The sequence below is a fragment of the Molothrus aeneus genome, chromosome Z, assembly GCF_037042795.1.
Source record: "Molothrus aeneus isolate 106 chromosome Z, BPBGC_Maene_1.0, whole genome shotgun sequence".
In the NCBI taxonomy this organism is placed as follows: domain Eukaryota; kingdom Metazoa; phylum Chordata; class Aves; order Passeriformes; family Icteridae; genus Molothrus; species Molothrus aeneus.
Genome location: NC_089680.1, coordinates 47,578,189 through 47,600,912, shown reverse-complemented (window position 1 = coordinate 47,600,912; position 22,724 = coordinate 47,578,189). Strand labels below are relative to the sequence as shown.

The 22,724-nt window shown below is 40.4% G+C and overlaps 2 protein-coding genes across 3 annotated transcripts in view; both read left to right on the top strand.

The window, feature by feature from the left end:
- Positions 1-15,163, top strand: part of LNPEP (leucyl and cystinyl aminopeptidase) — a 50,288-nt gene extending 35,125 nt beyond the window's left edge. For both annotated transcript variants that reach the window (XM_066569585.1, XM_066569586.1), the window contains 10 exons: positions 2,256-2,387; positions 3,531-3,691; positions 6,213-6,301; positions 7,027-7,207; positions 7,915-8,071; positions 9,434-9,618; positions 10,278-10,439; positions 11,274-11,414; positions 12,388-12,469; positions 13,474-15,163. In XM_066569585.1, the coding sequence (XP_066425682.1) occupies positions 2,256-2,387; positions 3,531-3,691; positions 6,213-6,301; positions 7,027-7,207; positions 7,915-8,071; positions 9,434-9,618; positions 10,278-10,439; positions 11,274-11,414; positions 12,388-12,469; positions 13,474-13,605 (1,422 nt within the window). In that variant the 3' untranslated portion in view covers positions 13,606-15,163. The remainder of the gene's footprint in view (positions 1-2,255; positions 2,388-3,530; positions 3,692-6,212; positions 6,302-7,026; positions 7,208-7,914; positions 8,072-9,433; positions 9,619-10,277; positions 10,440-11,273; positions 11,415-12,387; positions 12,470-13,473) is intronic.
- Positions 15,164-20,237: 5,074 nt separating this feature from the next.
- On the top strand, positions 20,238-22,513 carry LOC136569208 (acrosin-like). The gene is made up of 5 exons (XM_066569554.1): positions 20,238-20,299; positions 20,580-20,792; positions 21,097-21,362; positions 21,643-21,779; positions 22,181-22,513. Exons 1-5 carry the CDS (start codon positions 20,238-20,240, stop codon positions 22,511-22,513), a joined length of 1,011 nt encoding a protein of 336 aa, XP_066425651.1.
- The last annotated feature ends 211 nt before the right edge of the window (positions 22,514-22,724 follow it).

Here is a 22,724-nt window from a genome sequence, read left to right as displayed (position 1 = left end):
GCCTCTGAATGCAAATTATTTTACTGCATATCTTGGTTGTCTGCAATGTGATTATTTATAATGTCTAGTGAGAGTTGTGTGTGAGGCTTATGTTATTAAAGCATCTTGGTGCCTTGCTTAAAAATGCATGAGAGAAGAAATACCTGTATTTGCAAAATTTTTATTCACATTGTCTCAGGTTTTAGATGCCAGATTTTGGTAGTGTTGGAGGAAAGCCTTTTCTTTGTTCGTTTTAGATTAGCTGGCATTTTTTTCCATCACTGTCATCTAATTAGAAGTCATGGGGACATCTATTTTCTGCTAGAAAATAGTCAAATACTGCATCTTCCTCTGCTCAGTGGAATGCAGTTCCCATGACAGTCTTGGTTTGTTTCCTTTTGCAAGTCTCAACTGGTCAACACGTCTTGTCTGGCATCCTTGAATAGTCTGGGATGCCAAGTAGACTTACAGTAGTGATGTGCTTCCATTTATTTTGGACTCTGCTCTCTCAGCTGCAAGAACAGATATGTGTGATTTTCAGGTTACCTTGGTTGCCAGATGAATTTGGATTCTCTCCTTTTATCAAAAGGCATGGCTGTTGTTAATGCTACAGAGTGCTGTCTCAAGTAATTCCTTTTTTGGTGAGCTTCTGGAAGCTATGCATTTGGCACAATCATGTCTGTAGCCAACTAACTTTAGAGATACAAATTATGACAGTCTTTGACTGATTGAAACTTCTCTATATAGTTTTAATGGAAAAGTTTCCTAAGTGATTGGATTGGAGTTGCAGTCAATTAGTATAACATTATATTTGGATAATTATTTTATTACTTCATTGCTACTAATAAGTATGTGCACATTTTGAATACAATTGTACTAACCTACACCTTTAAGAGCTGATCAAAAGAGGTTTTGCACATTGTCAGAAATAGTGTTTTCACAGCTGCTTTTTATGTTTCAGAGGATTTCATTGCATAGCTTTTCATTCATGCATGAAGTTCCTGTATTACACTATTCTTGTCCTTATAGCTTAGGTAGAGTTCTTGGCAATTCATGTGAGAGGACACATGTAATGTAGTCCCTGATAGGCAAAGGATTGTCTGTTACTGAATTGTACAATGTAATTTGTTTTACTGAACTACCAACTGACATAGATTAGGAGGTGACCTCTGCATTGTACTGTCTTGAACAGAAATAATTGTACAATATTATTTTTAGTCCGACTGTTTTGCAGACTGTCAGTAAACCTAACACCTGTATGTGGGACAAGATCCAACTGAAAGGATATGACAGTAGGAAAAACAAAGAAGCAGAGCTGTAGGTCAAGTATTGATGCGTACAGGAGAGGAAATTGTGGCCATATTATTAAAAACTGTAGTAAGGGCTATTCCTGACATTTGATGAGTAATGAATAACCAGGCCACCTTCAGTTTCAGATAAGACGTTACTCACATTACAGAATTTGCAACTGGAATGTGTGAGAACAATGCATTATCTCTATAAAATCTTCTCCTTTACTTCTTGTTTCTTTCCTAGAAATAGTACCAAAAATATAAAGAGTACCTTTAAACTATTCTTGATCTATGGCTGCTCCTCTGTGTTCTGTTCTACAATATGAAGGTCCTCAGGCAATTTACTTATTGGTGGCTTTCACATAGAAACTTTCACAGCCCTTTTGATACTAAAACTATACTTTCTTTTTTTTCTTTCCAAGATGTTGCTGTATTTAAACACATCAAAACATACTTACTCTTCTGCAGTCAATTCCAGCCTACCAAGTGTATCTTACATTTTTCCTGTATTTTTAGGCTTTTGATTCAAATGCACATCATATGAGTGTTAAACAGTTTCTCACAAGTGCAGTTCTGTACCATACAGATGTGTATTAGTAATGAAAAATGGCAGCCAGCAGAGACATATCAGTAAGAAGGCAATATTTTTCAGATTATATTGATTGGAAAAAATGTCAAATTCTGATAGTCCATTTTGTAATTGTAGTTTGAGCCTTTAAAATATTTTTCCCAAAGCAGTTGGGAAAAATTTTCAAACTACATTAGTGTTTTCTGTAACTGTATTTGGAGTTTATGAAATAGTAAAAGAATATTTTCCCAAGGAAACTGAGTTTAAAGGTAAATATTTGAAGGTTATTATTTGGAATAAAATCTGCTAGCTTCTGATTTACTCCTGTACTGTGAAAGAGCTATAATATGCATATGCTTTAAAAAGTTCTGTAACTTCAATTTACTGATTAATTTTCTTTTTTTTTCTACCTAAAGGGGGCTTCACTTCTTTTGATGCTGAAGCATTATCTCACTAAGGATGTTTTCCAAGCTGGCATTGAGGTATACTTGCATAATCACAGCTATGGAACTGCCCAGAGTGATGACCTGTGGGACAGCATGAATGAGGTATCCATCCTGGACGCACTGTTCTTCTTTTCTTTTTTTTTTTCTCAACTTCTCTAAAGAGTATCATAGGCTTTATTTATTTCCTTGTTGATAAAAAAGATAGGATAATGAACTACAGGTAAGCACTCTGAATTTTTTGCTCATTTTAGTCCAAAATTCTTTCATATAGATAGCGAGAAGTTTACTGAAGCTTCTAGGGCTACATTGCATACTATCCCAAAAAAGCACTATGAGTGAGTACGTACTGCCCTGCTTGTCCATCCAGATGGACATATCCTCTCTAGAATTACATGGGTAGTGTTAAGACCAGAGTGAAAGCAATAAAATTCAGGATAAGATTTGCTTTCAAGGAATAGCTATATCCAGCCTCACAGAGGTCTTGTGTTGTGTTGTGTCTTGGGTTACTCTCTACTAACTTTGTGATAGCTTCTGTTTTAAAAAGTGTGATGAAATTTTAGGAAAGCAGACTGTACAGGCAGCGCTCAAATTATAAGGCAGGCATAAGGCTGTGTCTGATTTTAAAACTAGTGTGAAGGGATCAATAAAGCAAGGGCTTTGGTAGAAGGGAATGAGGACTAGAGTCAGCAAGGCTGTGGGAATCATGGAGGCCAGGGAAAGGAGGGTGGAGAGAAGTCAGGAAGGACAAGGGAAGGACTGAGGGTCTGGGGAACTACAGGCCTATTGGCCTGGACTGAGTGCCAAGGAAGGTCACGGACTAGATCATCTTTAGTACCATTATAGGGCACATACAGGACACCCAGGGAACCAGGCCCAGCCAGCATGGATTTAGGAGGGACAGGTCCTGCCTGACCAACCTGGTCTCCTTTTATGACCAGGTGACCCACTTGGTGGACGGGGGAAAGGCTGTGGATGTTGTCTACCTGACCGTCGGCAAGGCCTTTGATACTGTCTCCCACAGCATTTTCCTAGAAAAGCTGGCAGCTCATGGCCTGGGCAGGTGCACTCTTTATTGGGTTAAGAACTGTCTGGATGGCTGGGGCTCAGAGAGTGGAGGGAAATTTTCAAGTCCACTGTCCAGGTAGATTGTTTCCAGGTGCAAAATCATGCAACCACTTACTTGGTAACTTAAGAAGAAAATTAAGTGTTCTCCATTTGCTTTTTATGTTATGATTGTTTTTACAGATTACCAATGGAACACTAGATGTAAAAAAAATGATGAAGACTTGGATTGTGCATAAAGGATTTCCTTTAGTCACGGTTGTCCGAAAGGGAAAGATTATTTCAGTACAACAAGAGAAATTTCTGTATTGTGCGGAACCAGAAAATTGGACATCAGATGCAAGGTTATTACCTTCTTAATACCTTTTATCCATTAAAAGTAAGCTGCTGTCTTAAGTTTGTACATCTTTCTGACTTGTATTCAGGCCTTTTAGTGTTTACTTTGAAGGCAGGTAGTAACAGAGAATTCATCTAGTATCTGCCTGAAGGTCCATGTCTATTTCCACTGAAGCAACTGGTAAAAAATCAGGGACACCCTTTGTAATCTGAATTTCTTACATGCATCCTTTTCCTGAAACTTTTAAGCTTGAAATCATGAGTTGGTTTTCAATACCAAAAGGCAGATCTCATAAGTACATTTGAGAAAGTTTTGTGTGTTTAACAAGACTCTAAAGAAAAGCAGGCTGCAGAAGTTTCACAGAAGTTAAAGATGTATGTATCTTACTTTAGAGCCTCTGCTTCTAACTTCCAAAATTCAGTTGTATACTTTGGGCTTTGCTACAAGAATGTAGAGAAACTAGAATCAATGCTTTCTTGGCTTTGAAATTCTAAGATGGCACTACTACATGACAGCAAATAACTGAATGTACAACAGAGGCAATATCTATTGTACCAAAACCTACAAGGAAATACATACGCTAATACTGAAGAAGCAAAGATGTGGCAGTTGGTAGTTTTAAAATTTTGTTTACTGCAAATGTGACTTACCTTATGACCCTTGACAGCGTCTTCTAACAAAAATATGTAAGTCTGAATTCTTTTGATATTTTGCTGGTTTTATTCTGTTTTTTAGATTTAACAAGAGCTATGTCCATTGCATCACCTTGCAGAAAAATAGGTCTCTTCTAGAAATTTGTCTCTTGAAATGTAGGAATTTAGAGGGCTCTGTTTTATTTTTGTTGTGCAGAGAAAGAAAAGCAATGTGGGGTTGAAAGGTAAGGGAAGAAGGGAAGGATTTTTAAGCTAAGTAATTTCTGCTTCTAGTTGATATAAATTTGGGGCATGTATGAAAAGGTTTAGAAAAAGAGTAGTCTATGTGAGTCATACATAGAGAGGACCCCTGTCAAAATCAGATTAATATGTGCAGCTTCTTTCATCCCACTCAGATTTATATTTTTCCCTAAATAGCCAAGTCCTTACCATCGTTATGAGCCTCCTTAGCATTTTTCTTCCAGCTTGCAGTTCCCTTAAGAAAGTCTTTGTGCTATGCAATGAATTTTGGTTTCTATACTATGATTTGGAATTTGAGTCTGGTACTTGGATCATTTTTTAATTTTAGTTAAACCTTGTAAAAGATCAGAAAAACAATGTTGGACTCAGGTAAAAATCATACTGGATGAATTTCTGATGCAGCCAGAGATTTACTGTCTGTATGATTTTGGACTAGCTGCTAGCATGCTGGAACTGGGAAAGAGGTACTAGGAAAAGTGGAATCCATCAGGGACTAGTGCAGTTTCAGATCTTATCAATGATGTATACAGTGGGATCAAGTGCTCCCACAGAGAATTTGTAGGTGATGCCAAGCCGAGTGGTCCAACAGCCAAGCAGTTGGTGTGGTGGGGGGAACGGATACCATCCAGAGGAATCTGGACAAGTTCGAGCAGTGGGTCCTTGGTCAGGCCAACCTCTGGTATCAACACAGGCTTGGGGATGAACAAATCAAGAGCAGCCTTGCAAAGGAGGACTTGGGGGAGTTGTGGTACTGGACACAGGCCAGCAGCGTGCATTTACAGCCCAGAATTCCAGTTGTATCTTGAGCTGCATCCAAAGCCGTGTGGGCAACAGGGGAGGGAGGGGATTCTGCCTCTCCACTCTGTTCTGGTGAGAGCCCACCTGGAGCCCTGCAACCAGCTCTGGGGTCCCAGCACAGGAAGGACATGGACCGTTGGAATGAGTCCAGAGTTGGTTCACGAAAACAATCAGATGGACATAACACCTCTCCTATACAAGGACAGACAGACAATTTGGGCTGTTCTCCCTGGAGAACAAAAGGCTCTGGGGAAACGTCACTGCATTCTTTCAGGTACTTAAAGGAAAGATGGGGACAGACTTGTTATCAGGTCCTGTCATGATAGGACAAAGAATAATGGTTTTAAAATAAAAAAGGGTAGGTTTAGACTACATATAAGGAATAGTATTTTTATGATAAGGGTGGTAAAACAGTGGTGCTGGTGGCCCAGAGGGTTGGTCGATGCCCCATCCCTGAAAACATTCAGGGCCAGGTTGAATGGGACTCTGAGCAACATGATCTAGTTGAAGGTGTTCCTACTTATTGCAGGGGACCTGAACTAGATGACCTTAAAAGGTCTCTTTGAATCAAGTCTGTTCTATAAAATTTACTCATTTTTCAACATGGTGGGATTTAAAAAATAATTTCTGTACATGCTGTGCATTTATTCTTTCATCATATTCTGATTATGTGAGATTTATACTTTATTATTCTACCCAGCATTCAGTGATTCTAGTACTATTAGTATACAAAATTATATACATTAAATTATATTAAAACAAATTAAGTTAAAACAAACCATTCAAGGGAGATAATATGTATCTAACATGTCAGTAAACATTTGTTTTCCTTTGCAGTTACCTGTGGCATATTCCTCTCACTTACATAACAAATAGGTGCAACTTCACCCATTGCACTAATGCATATTTACTGGATCAGAAGTCAGGTATGTGACTAAAAGCTTTGGTAGCAAGTTAATTTTGTGTTACAGGTACATGATTTTTCTGAGAGCACCCTTGAGTAAGATGTGAAGCTGAAGGCCTACAGGGTACAAAATAATTTCAGAGATCTGGAGCAGAGCACTGCCAATGTTGTCATCATCAGAGAGCTCTCTGTAGCATTCTGTGTATAAATACATGACAGCAACTGGAACAGAATCATAGGTTTGAAATTTGTGAAAGCCTATGCTTTTCATCACAGTGCATACACATACACACAGTCTCTCAAACTGCATGTTCTTTAGAGAGCAAGTTATGTGAAAGTTCATCTGCCAGTTTGCTGAAATGTTAGGAAGTAACTTTCCACTGAAATGTTTATTTTATTTAACTGTGTAGGAAAATATTGTATTTGGAACTGTAGGTGGGGCTGTTTGAAAGAACAACTGGACAAAAGGAGAAAAATTAACTGCTGCAACTTGGGGCGGACTGTGATAATGTTCATTCAGTCAGGTGTAGGAAGAGGGATGAGGAAGTACAGCCTGGAATTTTTAAGCTGTATTTCAAAACCTTCTTTTACTGGCTTTTCCTTTGTCATTATAGGGGAAAATAGTGGGAAAGAATTTGCTGTCTCTCTGGTACTAGTCTACTTCATAGACTTTGATTTGGACAAACAGTTGTTAAATGTTTGTTTCAGTTGTTAAATGTTTTTGATAACATCTTGTCTGTCTACTAGATGTCATTGAACTTCCAGAAGAGGTGGAATGGATAAAATTCAATGTGGACATGAATGGCTATTACATAGTACACTATGCTGAAGACTGGAAGACACTGATTGATCTCTTGAAAAAAAACCACACTGCTCTGAGTCCTAAAGACAGAGCGAATTTGATCAACAATATCTTCAACCTTGCACGGTAAGACTTCGGTATTGGAAAAGGTATTTAATATGTGTTTCAAGTTTTTTCCAAGTCAGAGAAGACCAGATTTAGTTTCTAGAGACAACTGCTTTAGAGGAAGTGTAACTCAGTCTTCAATAGCCTTGTTGGAACTGTTCACTGATGCTCTAGATGCTATCTCCCTCTTCTTTTTAGCATCATCTATTTGTTTGAATCACAGAGAGTCACATGATAGTTTCCATTTCTGGAAGATACTGTTTTCTTTAATGTCCAGTAATCTGCCTGCTAACTGTTTTCCTGTACTCTAGTGCTTCACTTTAGAAAAGTAAGCTATTTCCCTCTTAAATTTTTACTGGTGCCCTCTCATGTGTTTGACCACCACTATCAGAAGCAGGCAAGGTGGAACATACTGGATTGTCTTTTCAGAAACTGCTATTCTATCTGAATACTCTTATTTATGATAAATATTTTCAGACATCCTTGCCACACTTCCTTACCCATTTTCAATTTTTGTTAACTGGAGGCCTGTTAGTGGCCATTGTTGCTTTGTTGTAATCTTGCTGAAGTTAAAATATGAAAATTTCTACATGTAAATTGTTTCTTATGTCACCCCTTCTATTCACTTCTCTCTCTGTTAGTGTAATAGAAAGCATCCTTTCTGATTTGTTTCAGGGAGTGCTTTTGTTTTGTAATCCATTTTAATGTTTGTGTTCATTGACCCATAGTCTAGGAAGAGAGTCTTTGGAAAAGGCCTTTGAGTTGATTGATTACCTCAAGAAAGAGAGCAGCACTGCACCACTTACTCAAGCTTTGTTCCAGCTGAGTCTTATATACAGCCTTTTAGACAAAAAAGGTGAACAACAACTGGCAGCACGAGTCATGGTACGTCTTAGGTTTTCATAAATGATAATTCTAAATAATTAGCTATCATGTTCTTTATAGTTACATTCTCTTTTTACATGTTGACTGCTGAACATATTCATTAATTTCACTAAGTTGGATGGGGATTCTAGAGAGTTGCCAGTCTTGTCAGCTTTTTCTAATGGTCTCTTACCAAAATGCTACATTTTTTGCACCAGCATCTTACCCTCTCTTTCCCCTGTTTCCATACCATACCCATATGCCCCAAAATGTTTTGTAGGGAGTGTGGTGCAGTGGTGTCTGGGGCTATCTTAAAGTGCCCATACAGGCGAGTTTACTAAAAATATGTAATTAAACAGATTCCATATACTTTTCTTGTACAGAAAAGTTATTTTCAAAAGTTACAGTGGCTAGAGATCATAGATCTATTTGCTTTGTAGAGAGACAAGAGAAAAAACTGGAACTGTTTTCTGTAGAAGTAGAAACTGTCATTGTCCTGTTCCAGTTGCGTAAAGGAGTAATACAATGTAATGCTACAGACTTGACAGTGAAATCAATATTGTAGGTTCAGTTCTTGATGAGCATATATCTTTCATTTCTCTGTTTACCTTCTTATTATGGAGCTTCTTGTCCATATTCATCTACTGGTTTAAAATGACCTTTGCTGCTTTGCAGCGTAAAGCATCAGTAAAGGGATTTAGTCTGTAAGAAAATTATTAAATTATTAGATAAAATAGCAGACATTTTTTCTTTATGCTAGGAAAGGATAATTTGTGAGTGCTTAAGGAAACATAAGGAAAAAAAGCAGTGTTTTAATGTACCCAAAGTTGTTAAGAATCTGCTATAAACAGCCCAAGCTCTGGGTTGCAATGCAGTGTCTATGCAGTTTTATTTAAGTTCAGAATTTTCAAATTAAATGTGCTGGCTGATCAGGCATCCAGCTGTGGTTTTGGCAAGCTGCAGAATTACAAAACTGAAGGGTGTTCGGCCTATAGACATACAAAAGCTGTTGCTTTGTGCTAAATGAAGGTGTATTTACTGTGACTTGGTGAAGTTAAAAGCAGTTAAACATCCAGAAGTTGTAGTGCTTGTGATTGTAAGCTGATTACAGGAGGCTCAGAGAGGAGTCTTCAGTTTCAATGTGCAGTTTAACATGTAATCTGGCCCGTCTTTCAGATTTATGTGATATCTGGTACTTATTCCTACAGTTAAGAAATAGCATGTGTAAGTTGTAATATATAGATGAAAACCTACCATGTTTAGCTTCCACAGTTCAAAAGCTCAACCTTTTATTTTTTTTTTTTTCTTACTTTAACTAATTTTCTATATAGAAAATCCTCTTGGAAGGGATTAGCTATTGCTAGTAACTTTTTCCTCTTTTAGCGTAGGATAGAGCACTTGCTTGGAGATAAAATGGATCAACAGCACTGGACAGATGATGGGACCCTGTCTGAACGAGAGCTCCGGTCAACACTGCTGGCTTTTGCCTGCACCCATGATATAAGAAACTGTAGAACAACTGCTGCTAAGATGTTTCAGACTTGGATGAAGTCTAATGGAACAGTAAGGTACCACAAAAACTGAGCTTCTACTTCTTTTTCCCATCCCCTTTCCTGTTACATTGCCACCATTGTACTTGGGAAAAACACTCCAACAGCAAACAGAACAATCAAAAAAAAAAATCCACCACACCACCACCATCGACTTAGTATTGATAAAGAATGTGATTCTGTCTTTAACTGTTCCATGTGTAGAAGTAATTGCTGTTTCACAATGAGAGGGTGACTGTGCCAGACTTGTCTCCTGTCTCATTTAGTTTTACTGCAAAACCAGCCATAAGTATTTTTTTATCTACATTTCCTGAGCTGCATGCTGAAAGAAGATTACTTAGTGGCAAAGCCAAAACACACGTTTTTATCATGCAGAATTCCTTCTGCTGTGGATTCATGTGCATTTTTAATTGTAGAAAATTCTCAATTTTATGTACAATTTAATTTGTTTTCATGTGGCTAAATGATTTGCTTGTTCCTAGTGACTGAAAGTATTAGATTGGCATGAATTCAGTAATGCCAAATCTTAACAATTGCTACAGAATCAATTTGCTCCAAAGAGAGGCATCTCCTTCAAGTTAGTATTTTAATTTTATGACTTCCTTCTTCTTTCCTCAGGTGAGCATTTTTGTACCCCCTGTGTTTATTTGTTTTGTTGTTTTTGTTTTTCCCTGTAGTCTGCCTAGTGATGTTATGAAAGCCATATTTGCAGTTGGAGCCAAGTCTGATGATGGCTGGGAATTCCTCCTGAAGATGTACTTCTCTTCAGTTTCTGAAGCAGAGAAAAGCAAAATGATTGAAGCCTTGGCCAGCACAGAAGACGCCAGAAAGCTGATCTGGTATGAAGGCACCAAAAAGTTCTATGCTGTGTAAATTACAAGTGATAAAATCTTCCAGGAAAAGTGCATTTCCTTTTTTCTATTGTTGAAAAAATTTCTGATTGCTGAAGAAAATCTATCCAAATGTTTTGCACAGCCTTCCGTACACACAAAGAACCTGATATTTTTCACTTAAAAATAACTTATGTAACAGAGCAACACAAAAAACCAAATTCTGAATATGCATAAAGAGAAAAGAATTTAACTTACAGGCTTTGCACTACTGGTAACACAGAATTTCAGATTTTGCAGTGCAGGTAGCAGAATTGCAGGCTGCTCTATAGAACCTTAAAAGATTGATAAATATTTATAATCAAAATAATAGCTAATTGAGGTATATTTGTTGTTTGGGTTTTTTTGCTCTTCTTTTTTCCATTTCTTTATTTGGGTGAAAATTTGACTTTACATTATGTTCCTCTCTGTAGATTAAATCTTAATACTGCATGGACAACACAGACTTGTCATGCTAATTTGGTCTTCAGCTTCCCTCTCTTACATCTTCAATGTGTTGTTTTTCTTTTACAAATTATTAGAATTTACTTCATCTTTTCCAACACCAGTGAAAATTCAGGTACTTGGATTAGAGCTAAGGTCATTCTGACTTCTGGAAATTAAATGTAAGTACATACAGTTGTTGTAATAAAATGTAACATTGATTTCTTCCAGGTACCAGAATTTGCTTGCTTGATGTGTTATATCATTTTTTCCATCTAATTGAGGACTTTTAGGAAACCCGTGTGAACATATGAATCATGGGGTTTTTTCCTGTGTCTTTGCATATGCTTTGTCTCCTAGGCTAATGCAGAACAGTCTTGAAGGAGAAATCATCAGGTCACAGGAGCTTTCACATATCATATCAACCATTAGCCAGAGTTTGCCTGGATATTTGCTGACCTGGGACTTCGTCAAAGAGAACTGGGAAAAGCTTACACGAAAGTAAGGCTTTTCATGCAGCTGAAACTTTCAGCCTCACAGTGGCAAAAGCACCTGTTTCTTTGTTTCAAACAAGACCATAAATATGAGTGTTCATATAAGAATATTCATATTAAAATTCTAAATCATGTTTTAAAATCAGAGTTTGCAAATATAACTTGCTACATAAAATTTGAACTCTCAACAATCATCCTAGAGCCTCACAGTAATTCTGAACAATCTTGATCTTAATTTCTCTTGAAAGGTTGCTGTCTCTAAGATGATTGGTTCAGTTGAAAGATATTTATGTGGATCAAATGGATTCAAAAGGACATCCAGGGAAATAATTCAGTATTTATACTTTCTGAATTGCCACAGCACTCCTAAAACCAAGTAATCAAAATATCCCACTTGCTTCAGAAATATGTTGTCTTTCACTGTCCTTGAAGGATACCCAGCAGGAAAGCTGGCTCCCCAAGTCTTCAGAAAGCCAACAATACTAGAAACCTGTTTCTAAATCCCAGCTTTGATTTTAAATAGTTTCATTCTGATTGAAAAGTTTCTCCTCTACAAAAACTTCTGCTCCAGCAAGCTCTTTATAACCAATATTACAGAGTTACTTTGCTTGAAGGAAAACCTGGTTGCAAGTTCAATTCTGGTAGAGCTTTAGAACACATACGTACCACAAATACAGATCTTGATATTCACTATGTGGTATCCTCAGTTCTTTACTGTTTGATCAGTGATAGAATCCATGGCTTTTGCTCTGATGTTACATTTTAGAGGGAATAGGGAGCTAGAGGCTTGGATTTCTAAGAACATTTATTTCTTTTGAAAAATAAGGTATGTAATTGTAATGTAAGGTATTGTATTTAAGTTCTTTTAATATTTTCGAACTACTAAACAAAAAAGTAGAAATAGTAGAAAAGAATGCATACATAAACCAAAACTTCATCTTAAAGTGTCTCCTAGCTGAAAATGTTTGTTTGTCTTACAGGTTTCACCTAGGCTCATATACTATCCAGAATATTATTACCTGGTCAACTTCTCAGTTTGCAACAAAGGCACATCTGCTTGAGGTTGGTGCACAATCTGCCAGAAAGGGTTATTTTCCAGTGCCAATGCTGTTTTCATTTAGTTGAAGGATGAGGAAAACACATGTTCACATGTTATTTATATCCTTGACATACTGTTGAGAGTATGTATATCAGTTTCTTTCCCTATCAGTTGCTTTCCCTATTTCGCATTTGGTAAATATATGCATAGACACTGGGAGATTATATACTGAGTCTGTGACAGAGTTGCATTACAGAGTTGAACCCAGTTATTGGTTTATACTGCTCTGTTTTCCTCTACACTGGAACACGCTGTCTCACAAAGTAATGACTTGATCTATATGTAATTTTGGTCTAGATTTTGTAGACAAGATTTGCTTTCTGTATCTCTGAAATGTGATACTGTGCCATAAAAACTGCTTTTTGCTGGTTTTTTCCATCATCAATCCCAAAGAGTTATTGTGGAAGTTGAGTATCAGTCAAGAGTTGTTTAATAGCTTTCAGAAAGCTCTGTTGTCTTCTAACAAGGCTTGAAGTTAATGTATCGAGAATTGTTTACGGTTTAGTCTAATATTTTCATTCAGATAATTTGGTAGAGATTGGTGTTAATGGTTTGACCCATAATATTTTAGGTGTTAGCATTGATAGTTATAATGATGATTGGGTGTGGGGGCTGTTCCAGAATGCTGGAGAGGGTTGCTTGCAACAACCAATTCTTTGTCACAGAATAGCACTCCTTTTTCAGAACTCTGCATACTCTCTGTTGGCTTTGTGATATGGTAAATGAATGTCTGTTTATTGGTGAAATGACATATTGAAACCAAATTAGTTATTGGTGCTGTATCTGTGAAAAATGCTTTCCTTGCATTTTGGGAAATCCTTTGAGAGGTTTGCTTACTGCGTTGATACAAACAATTCTCAAAAACAGATTTGCTGCAACATGTGTGTATAGCCTTTGCTGCAGAACCTATTTGTGTGGCTAGTATTGATTTTAATTAAGATTTTATTTCTTTATTCTTGCTATGCAGGTCAAGTCATTTTTTGAGTCAAAATCAGAAGAGAGTTCTCAACTGCATTGTGTAAAAGAGGCAATTGACACAATTCAGCTCAATATCCAGTGGATGGAGAGAAACTTGGCAAAGCTGCAAGAGCTGCTGTAGTGCATATAATACTGTGCTGTGTCAGCCATTTAGGAGCTCTGTGAGCAGTTATTGTGTTTCATTTGCAAAAGCCAGGGTGAAACGAGGCATCACTGCAACATTGCACTATTAAGGAATCTAGATAGCTCAGGGCATGTCTCAGATAAATTTTTATTTTCCTTGAAGCATTTTGAGCAATATATAAGTACTTACCCTAAACTGTTTTCATCTATTGACCAAGCATCTGCACAAATGATTAAATATAATTTTATATGTGAAACTTATGCCCTTTCCTTTGGAGTTGTGTAATAGTTTCTTGGCAGAGGGTTAATACTGACAGGTAAGAAAGAAAGAGTTACCGTGACTTCTTTGCAGGCTGCTCCATTAAGCAGTAGATATTTTCTTAATGCAAAACTGTATGTGGTTTCCACATTTGTAGATATAGAAGCTGTTGTGAAACAGAATTATATTTCAGATATGTTAAGTAGTAGTGAATGTTATGAAGTTTAAGAGGCGAAATAAATACAATTCCAATTCAATTTAAGTTTGAATTTTTTATTTTCATGGTGTTCTTTAGGAATTACACACTAAAAAAATCTTATACTAATAATATACAATTTGATATGTAAAAGTGGCTGGATGGTAGTATGGAAAAGAAGAAACAACAAAGCCAAGCATTTTAGAGATGAGATTTCCCGAAACAGTGGTGTGGCTTTGGAACTTGTACTCTGAATTGATCAGATAGTTTTGAGAATCTCATCATTAATTGTCGAACTTTAACTGATTTTGCAGTATTGGTCTCTGACCAGCTGCACAGAGTTGTATTTTTTCAGGTTAGTTCATCTGTTAGACTGATACTGATTTGTGCCCTTTTGACTACTGACTTTCAATTTCACCACTTGATGCAGAGCATTTGCAGTTGATGATTAGTCAGTCACTTCATTTTTGTAAGCTTCTGGTCTTTCATTGCCTGATAACTTGGAAATCACAGTGTAATTTGTCATCATTGTTCTCTCTTCATGGCCTTAGTTTTAGGAAAGCTTCTATTTTAGATCTTAACGATTTGTTTTTCTACTATTATAAAAAATCTTGTGAGACAAATCCTCAAAATCTTTTAAAGAATAGGAGCTAAAACCCTAATGTGCAACACTATAAAGATGCAATACCTGCAGTGCAATCTGTGTCTTTCAGAAGTGGTGAAAAAAGCCATTTTGGAGTTACAGTGCATATATATACTCAATACATGCAAGAGTAAACATACTTTTTATCTTTTCATTTCACTACCATTGTATGTTTTCTGGTTTCATGCTAGCTGATTTTTAACTGTTAAATTATGGAATGAGAATAGCAATTAAGTATATTCTTGGAATTTTTATACTCCGTGTGTTATTACTTTGATTCCTTCTGTATTTTAAGTCTTTCAAATTCTACAGAAATACTATTTCCGTCTTTGAATATTTGTGTATATATATATATTATGTGTGTGTTTGTATGTATATGTACATATATATGCCATCTTTTTCTTCCTAGTCACTTCTTAAATTAAATTAGAAGTCAGTTGTAAACTTCCACTTTTCTATCTCTGCTGCACTGCACATGTGTTTTATTTCATTCCTGGCCACAGTATTGAGTCTTTAAAAATTTAAAATCAAAACTGTGGAAGAGGATCCCATCTTCTCCTGATTTCTGCGCTGGAATTTTAAAAATTGTCACTATTCTATTAAAATGCTTTAGTGACAGGTATGAAGCAATAACATGGAGCTGAGTTTTAGACAAGAAAGTGTACCAAGAAAATCTGGAAAGTTGGGGAGGTTTTTTCATTTTACCATTTGTAGCATATGCATACTTTTGTTATGTCAGTTGTAGAGGTTTTAAAATTGTTTTTCTGTTAGGGAGTCTCCAGCCCTATTAATCAGTTGTAGTGGAGTCAATTCCTCCTTCCATGAGAAATGCTTAAATACAATTGTCCTTTTTTGAGTTTATTGGGAATTGATGAAGACTGAAATATCGAAGAGCTGGTGCAAGGCAGACTGCCTTTGCTGGCAAAGTTCATGTTGGATATGGCTTGGGGCAGTGTGAGGGTTAGGAAAAGGGTGAGGTGTCAGTGCAGGACAGTGAGCAGAAACCCAGTGTTAGGAGGACTGTGAAAAAGCCTCCAAGGGAAGGTGAGGACTGCCACTTCACCCTGAGAGCCAGAGAGAGTTGGATGTCCCATTGGCTGGATTCTGGTTAGAGGTAGTGTGAGTAAGGCTAATAAAGCTTAGCCATAGGTGCAGGACAAAAACTTGAACTGTTCAGGGTCACCCAGGTAATGCAGGATTATGGAATTCTCAGTATAGATAAGTAGTACTTAGTAAGTGAGACTACCACATGTAGGACACCACCTTTTAGGGGCTGTACAAAATGCAGACTAATAGGCTGAAGTGTAGTAAGCAAATGTTTCCTTAGACACCTTAGGAATTTACTTAATGAGCCAGCCTTAGCAATGCTAGAGGGATGACTACAGAATTTGAAGATACAGGAGGACTTCCAAAAAAGGATGTTGTCATTGGGATAGGGTTGATTTGGGAGAGAAGGGCTGTGTGACAAACCACGCTTGGCTACTCCCAGAGGAATGTGGCTTGCACATTACCATCAGTGTCTTTGATACTATTGACACAATTGTCAAGCAGCACCCTTTCATTGGTGGTGCAGCTCCTCAACTCAGAGGCTCTGCAAGGACAGAGTGGCCTCACAGGGCTTGATCCTGCACTTGATACTGTCTTTTACTTCCTCTTCAGCTCCAGATCTCCAACTCCATTGCTAAATTTCTGTGGTGGCAAGAGCAGAAGGCTGCTCAGATCAGCAAGCACCTGCAGCTGCAGAAAGTGTTCAGAGAGCAGAAGGCAGAGCCCGAGGATACTGCCAGTGTGGGCACTTCTCTCCCATCACAGGCAGCAGCAGGGATTTACCTTGCCATTTCTTTCCACTCAGCATCTTCAGCCTCTCTCATACAGCTCTCATCCAGCTCAGAGAACAAGTCATGAGGGATATGCTGCTCATCCTACTTGGTCCTGAGGATGAGCTATACCCACTGGAGTGGGGTGCCTGGGGATAGAAGACAAAGCTCCATCCTGTTGCTGTGGCTATTGTGCTCACATTCAAAGTGGGCATCAGATGTGCACCAGTTCAGCCATTATTATTGTGCTAGGTCCTTACCCCTAGGTCTGTGCAGGCTTGCCCAGAGCCATGGGAGAGAAACATCTATTTCACCTCTGCATAAGGATAGACTGCTTTCTTCCCCACACTTTGATTTTTAAAGGCAGGATCCCTCTAAGGAAGCTGTGTTTAGCTAAAATATGTGTTTAAACTGCCCTAAATGTAAAAAAAAAGTCTGGAAAAAGGTCATCTTGCTAAACAATGCCACTTGTCCCTCACAAGAACTAGCCACATGGACGTGCCTGCAGAAGACTCACATAGTGCCCACATAGCCCCCAGGAGATTAGTGAGTGATGTGGATTGTTGCTGTAGTCCTGCTCTGTTGGAGCAAAGGCCTCTTCTTTCTGATGCTTTCAGCTGTGGGGTTCATGATGCCAGTGGTTGTGCCTGATCAGTGGTATCTGCACACCCTTGCACAGGATTCAGAGGTCTGCAAAAAAGTGGCATGCTCTTGATACTGGGGAGCCAGCTGATGCAGAAACCACAGTTAAATCAGTGAATCCATCCAAGGAGGAAATACCAACTTCTCTTGATTTCATTTTTATTGTATCCCTTAATGGTGCAGTCCTGTCCTTTCTTCGAAGTCCATTTTGCTCCAGCTTTGCAACAAGCGCAGGCAGCAAGTGTTCCTGAAATTAAACCTCTTCTCAAATTTCAGCTTTGGCTGAACAACTCTGATTTGTTCATGACTCATTAAATAAAAAATTCAGTTTTTTTTAAAAATCTTTGCATGGCACAAAGTGACAAGATCAAATCAGCCCCATGATGATGAGCTCAAGAATAAAAAAAAAATCATAGAAGAATGTCTGCACCCTATCACATCATTCTGACCTCTCCAAGTTAGGAGCAGCCTTTATGAGAAATCCAACTATGAATTGTCCAGCCCTGTGGTGAAGGCTCACACCAGAGCTTCTGGAGATGCTTTCCCCCTTGGTTTAAAAGATCTGATATTTTTAAAGCCTGTGGAAATAGCTGTTTATTAATGTAGCATCACAGCATATTTTGCTGCACATGCTGTAACACTGTGCAGCAGGTGCAGGGACTTTGTGCAATGGACAGACCCACAACACTGATGGCCCTTCTACAGGATCTTAGCAGACACCCCCTTCTGACTTCTCACACTGAGTACTGACAGCATTGCTCATCATTCCCCAGTTAGTTGCTGCCTCTTCATCTGTATAGCAGGGGGAAGGTACAAGCTGGGGCTGGGGGTGTACAGCTCTCTTATGTCCTCCCAAGCATCATCCACTCCTGCCTCCATGCAATCCATAACCATCACACCTCGGCATGGCTTCTCCTCCAGGCGCAGTTCTAAAAACACAGGCTTGTAGTTTTTCCCATACCCATATAAAACACCCTTTAGTATCACCTATGTTGAATGCAGTGGGAACCTGAAAGTATTTATTATAGAGAGAGAGGCTGAGAGTTTCAGACCAAAAATAAATTTCCTGCCCTGTTCCTAAGGGGGAAAAAAACGGAGGAGCAGGGGGGGAGGGGGAATTTCCAAACTGGGGGAAATATCAAAGCAAAACTAAAACCCTGCAGTTTTGACCACAGCAACTTTCAATGTGCAAAGGTGACAGCTGCAGACCTCCTTAGATCACACTTGGCCATGGGATGTGGCCATCAACAACAAAGGCCCTCAAGAACCTGTAAAAGTGAAATTTGTGAAATGGTACCACGTGATGTTCAGGCTTCCCTTGGTACAAACACACTTTCCAGGGAAAACCTTTATCCTATTTTTTTTCTCCTTTTTTCTCTGTATCTGTTTTTTCTCTCTTTTTTCTCTCTTTTCTCTTTCATTTTTTCTTTTTTTTCCCTCTTTTTCTCCTTTTCCTTTTGCAAAAGCCAAAGGCATCAAACTCATGCCCACTTTGCCCAAAATACCACTGCTGGCATGACATGAAGAGCATTTCTGCCTTAAAAGCCAAAGAAATGCAGCAACAAACTGAAATAAATATTTTTGTTTCCTTTTTCCCCTGTAACCAAGGCAGGGGAAAGGGATTACCAGATTTACTGAGTTCTAAGAAACAAAAACCCAGCCTCATCTCGGGCTTAAGTCAAACTGCAGCTTGAAGGCAGGCAGCCTGGAGCCTAAGGCATGCTAGGGAGGGATTGATTGGCTGCAATTCAGGCTGCAGTGGACCACAGCCTTTTCCTTCTGGGGCCTGCTGATCCAAAGGTAGCCTCAGTGCCAAAGGCCCACTGTGTCCTGCCCACACTCCTCCTCCACATGTGTGCAATGGCCAATGGTGACTTAGTTACTGTAGAAATAAAGTGGCCTATTTTCACAGATAGCCATGTGTGCAGTCCCACTCATTCTCCTGTGTGAGCCAAGGCCTCCCTGAGCTGGGATTTGCAAAATCCAGCTGTGGGCAGGCAAGTTATGCCCAAAGGGAAAAGGTCCCTCCAAAAGGCTGGAACTGCCTACTCAGAGAGGAGGGCAAGGGTGCAGTGTAATAAGGGAATGCAGATCCTAGGGGTTTTCAGGTCTTGGAGACAGCAGCTGGAAATGCAGTGTCTTAGGCTTCTGACATCTGATCCTTCTGTGTGTGTGCTGTAAGCACACCAGGGAACTTGAAACTGGACTCTGGAAAGCTGGGCAGAAACCTTCCATCTTCTTGGTCCTCCCTGAACTTCATCAAATGAAAGCTAAGAAAATTGGAGTTTGGTAATCAAAGAGAGGAATTTGTTAGCAGTAACTGAAATGGCAGTCCAATGCACAGCCTCTGCTGTACCTCTCGAAATAGGGGTAAGCTGTTCAGCAGTCCAATGGAAACAACTAAATGAACAGGCTCAACTGTAAAGGTGCTCTGGCTTATTGAAAGAAAATTACTTTCAATTAGAATTTTTCACAGTTAGTTTTAAACAACCCCAAAAGAGTTTAGGCATTGGAACTTTTTTTTCCTTGAGGCCTCAAGTTGCATTTGTTTAGTTGATTTTTCTGTCTCAAGCAAAGAAAATGAAAACAATTTCACAAATTGTTTTTAAAAATCTGAATGTGTGTTGCTTTTAATTGTTGTTGCTGCAAATTCTGTAGGATTTTTGGATGACAAGTAAAATCTTGTATCATTGTCACAGTGCTGGCACAGGCTGCCTGCCCAAAGAAGCTGTGGATGCCCCATTCCTGTTACCATTTGAGGCCAGCTTGGATAGGACTCTGAGCAGCCTGGTGTAGTGGAAGGCATCCATGTGCATGGCTGGGGTTTGAAACTCGTGGGTCCTTAAGGTACTTTCCAATCCAGACCTTTCTGTTCTATGGCTCTACGTTGCCCTTCCCCCCACCACCTCCAGAGGCCAGCACCATGCCCAGAACATGGAACCAGTCCCTCTGTGACATCAGCTCCGGGGCCAAGGGCACTGCAGCTGTGCAAATTCTGTGGGCACTACGTTGGCAGCTGCACTGGAGGTGACAAGCCCTCTCTCCTTGCAGCTGACTTCTGTCTCTGACCACAATGATTTTGCTGTGCATCCTCATCCTACTGGCTCTGTGCGGGCCTGCACATGGCACCTGTGGGTAAGTAGCCCCAGGCTTGACCTGAGGAGACCCAGGCAAAGGCTGAATGGGTTCCCTGAGGATGCCCGCTTACCACCAGTGGCCATACCAGTTTCCAAAACCCTGGGGGGAAGCCTCAGTTTATCACCAGCACCCAGACTGCTGGCACCACTTGTCTACAGGGCTCAAGCGGAAACGGGCCGACATATGCCCAGGCCCACCCACCTCTGGCCCTGCTGGCTTTGCAACCAAAGCCTTGTGCAAGCCTTCTCACTGGACAGTAATGACTTTCTGCTTACAGACAGACCTGTGGTCTCCGGCCCATGATTAGTACCCTCAGCTCCACACGCGTTGTGGGTGGCTCAGATGTCTTGCCAGGGACTGGGGCCTGGGCAGGAATTGCCAGTGTCCGTTGCTACTGGAACCCACCTGTGTCTGTGCATGTCTGTGGAGGGACCCTCATCAGCTCACAGTGGCTCCTCTCAGCTGCCCACTGCTTTATCAACAGGACCAAGTAAGGAGGACCAGGGTACAGGGATATCCGCACACCACCAGTGCATGCTATTCCCATCCCATTTCCTTGCAGTGTGCCTAGTGCCAGGCCATTGCAGGGCCCAGCTGAGAGACTGCTCAGGCAGAAGAGTGGGCTCATGCCACTGTTTCCTAGCAGCCTCCAGCTTAACATATCTTGAGTCTACTTTCGCTGTCGGTAGTCCTGTTTTTCCTCTCTGCCTCAGGAAGCAGAAGGCAGGGAAGTGCTGGGCTGTCACAGCACATGATTCCACACCCCCTCACCCCTCTCTCCATCTGCCTTCCAGCCCCCTCAGCGAGTGGGCCATCGTGTTTGGGGCCACCTCATTGGCCCAAACAGGCCCTGATGTGGAAGTGCGCCGGATTAAGCGACTGATCATGCACGAACAATACGTTCCTGTTCTTGAGTACAATGACATGGCCTTGCTGGAATTGGACAGGCCAGTCCGGTGCAGGTATAACATTCAGACCGCCTGCCTGCCTGGACCTTCGATGAAATTGCCAGAGATGAAAAACTGCTACGTTGCTGGCTGGGGTGATAGAATTGTAAAATGTGAGTTCCCATAAGGGACCTGTGCCCTGAGGTCATGGCTGGCACAGCAGGGAGGGATGGCTGGGGCTTCCTGACAGCAGAGGCCAAAATGAGAGTTGGGCTGTGGGACATATGTCTCTGGAGGGATGGGCCTGAGCTGCTGCCCAACACCAGACAGCAGTGACACAGCACTCCAACAGCTCTCTAGAGGCAGAACCAAGCCCTAGTGAATGATTTCAACACACAGGCCAGGAGAATGGGCAAGGAGCTGCTGGGAACTCATTCCTTTCTTTGCTCACAGCATCAGGTAGAGATATCCTGCAGCAGGCCAAGGTTCAATTCGTCAATAACCAGATATGCAACAGTAGCGAGTGGCTCGATGGGTACATCTACGACTTCCACGTGTGTGCTGGGCAGGGCGGTGTTAGTACCTGCCAGGTAGGAGCATGCTGTAGTCCCCCAGTCCCAGCAGTGTGGGCAGCCCCATCACACCACCCAAGCACAGCCCAGCACCTGGTTTCCCTGGACAGTTGCTCTCCCAGCCCCAGCTCTGCACCACCACTGGAGCTTCTGCCCCCTTTCCCATCCATGAGTCCTTGCTCAGTGAGGTCCAGATGCCAACCCTGAAACATCCAAGCACAGGGGAGACAGAAAGCCCCACCTTACAGGCCCCCATCCTGCTCCCAAGGGAGTCAAGGTCCCGCAGGTCCCATCACTTGAGTAGAGCCTTGCTCTGCCAGGAATGCAGTTCTGGCTGGGAGAGTAAAGAGTAAAGGAGCCAGCTCTAACCGCTTTCAGGAGCATGCAAAAGCACCTTAATCCTCTCTGCTCTGCTACAGGGTGACAGTGGGGGGCCTCTTGTCTGCGAAGACAAGCGCGCTGGCATCTTCTGGCAAATTGGTGTGACCAGCTGGGGAATAGGCTGTGCCAGACCCAAACGGCCTTCAGTCTTCGCCTCCACTCAGTACTACTACAACTGGATCTGGAAAACGATGGGAAGGAAGCCAGTTACTCCAACAGTTACTCCAGCGCCAGCGCCAACCTACACCGCAGCCCCCCAGCCGATAGTTACACAGCCAACGCAACCCTGTCCATTTCCACGTGAAAAGCTGAGGCAATTCTTTATTATGCTGAAGGATATCTTGCAGTACCTAAAGGGAAAACTGTTCTGAACTGCAGAATGGACCACATGCAGTTCAGGCTATAGTGGACCACAACCCTTTCCTTCAGAGTTCTATTAATTTGAATTTCATTAAACTGAATTAAATGTTAAATTGTAAGCAAAAAAAAAAAAAGATACCTGTATTTTCTGCTCTGAGAATACTCTCCATCCAAATTTTATAAAATCCTACTGGCTTGATCATTTCCCAAGCAGCCCTTAAC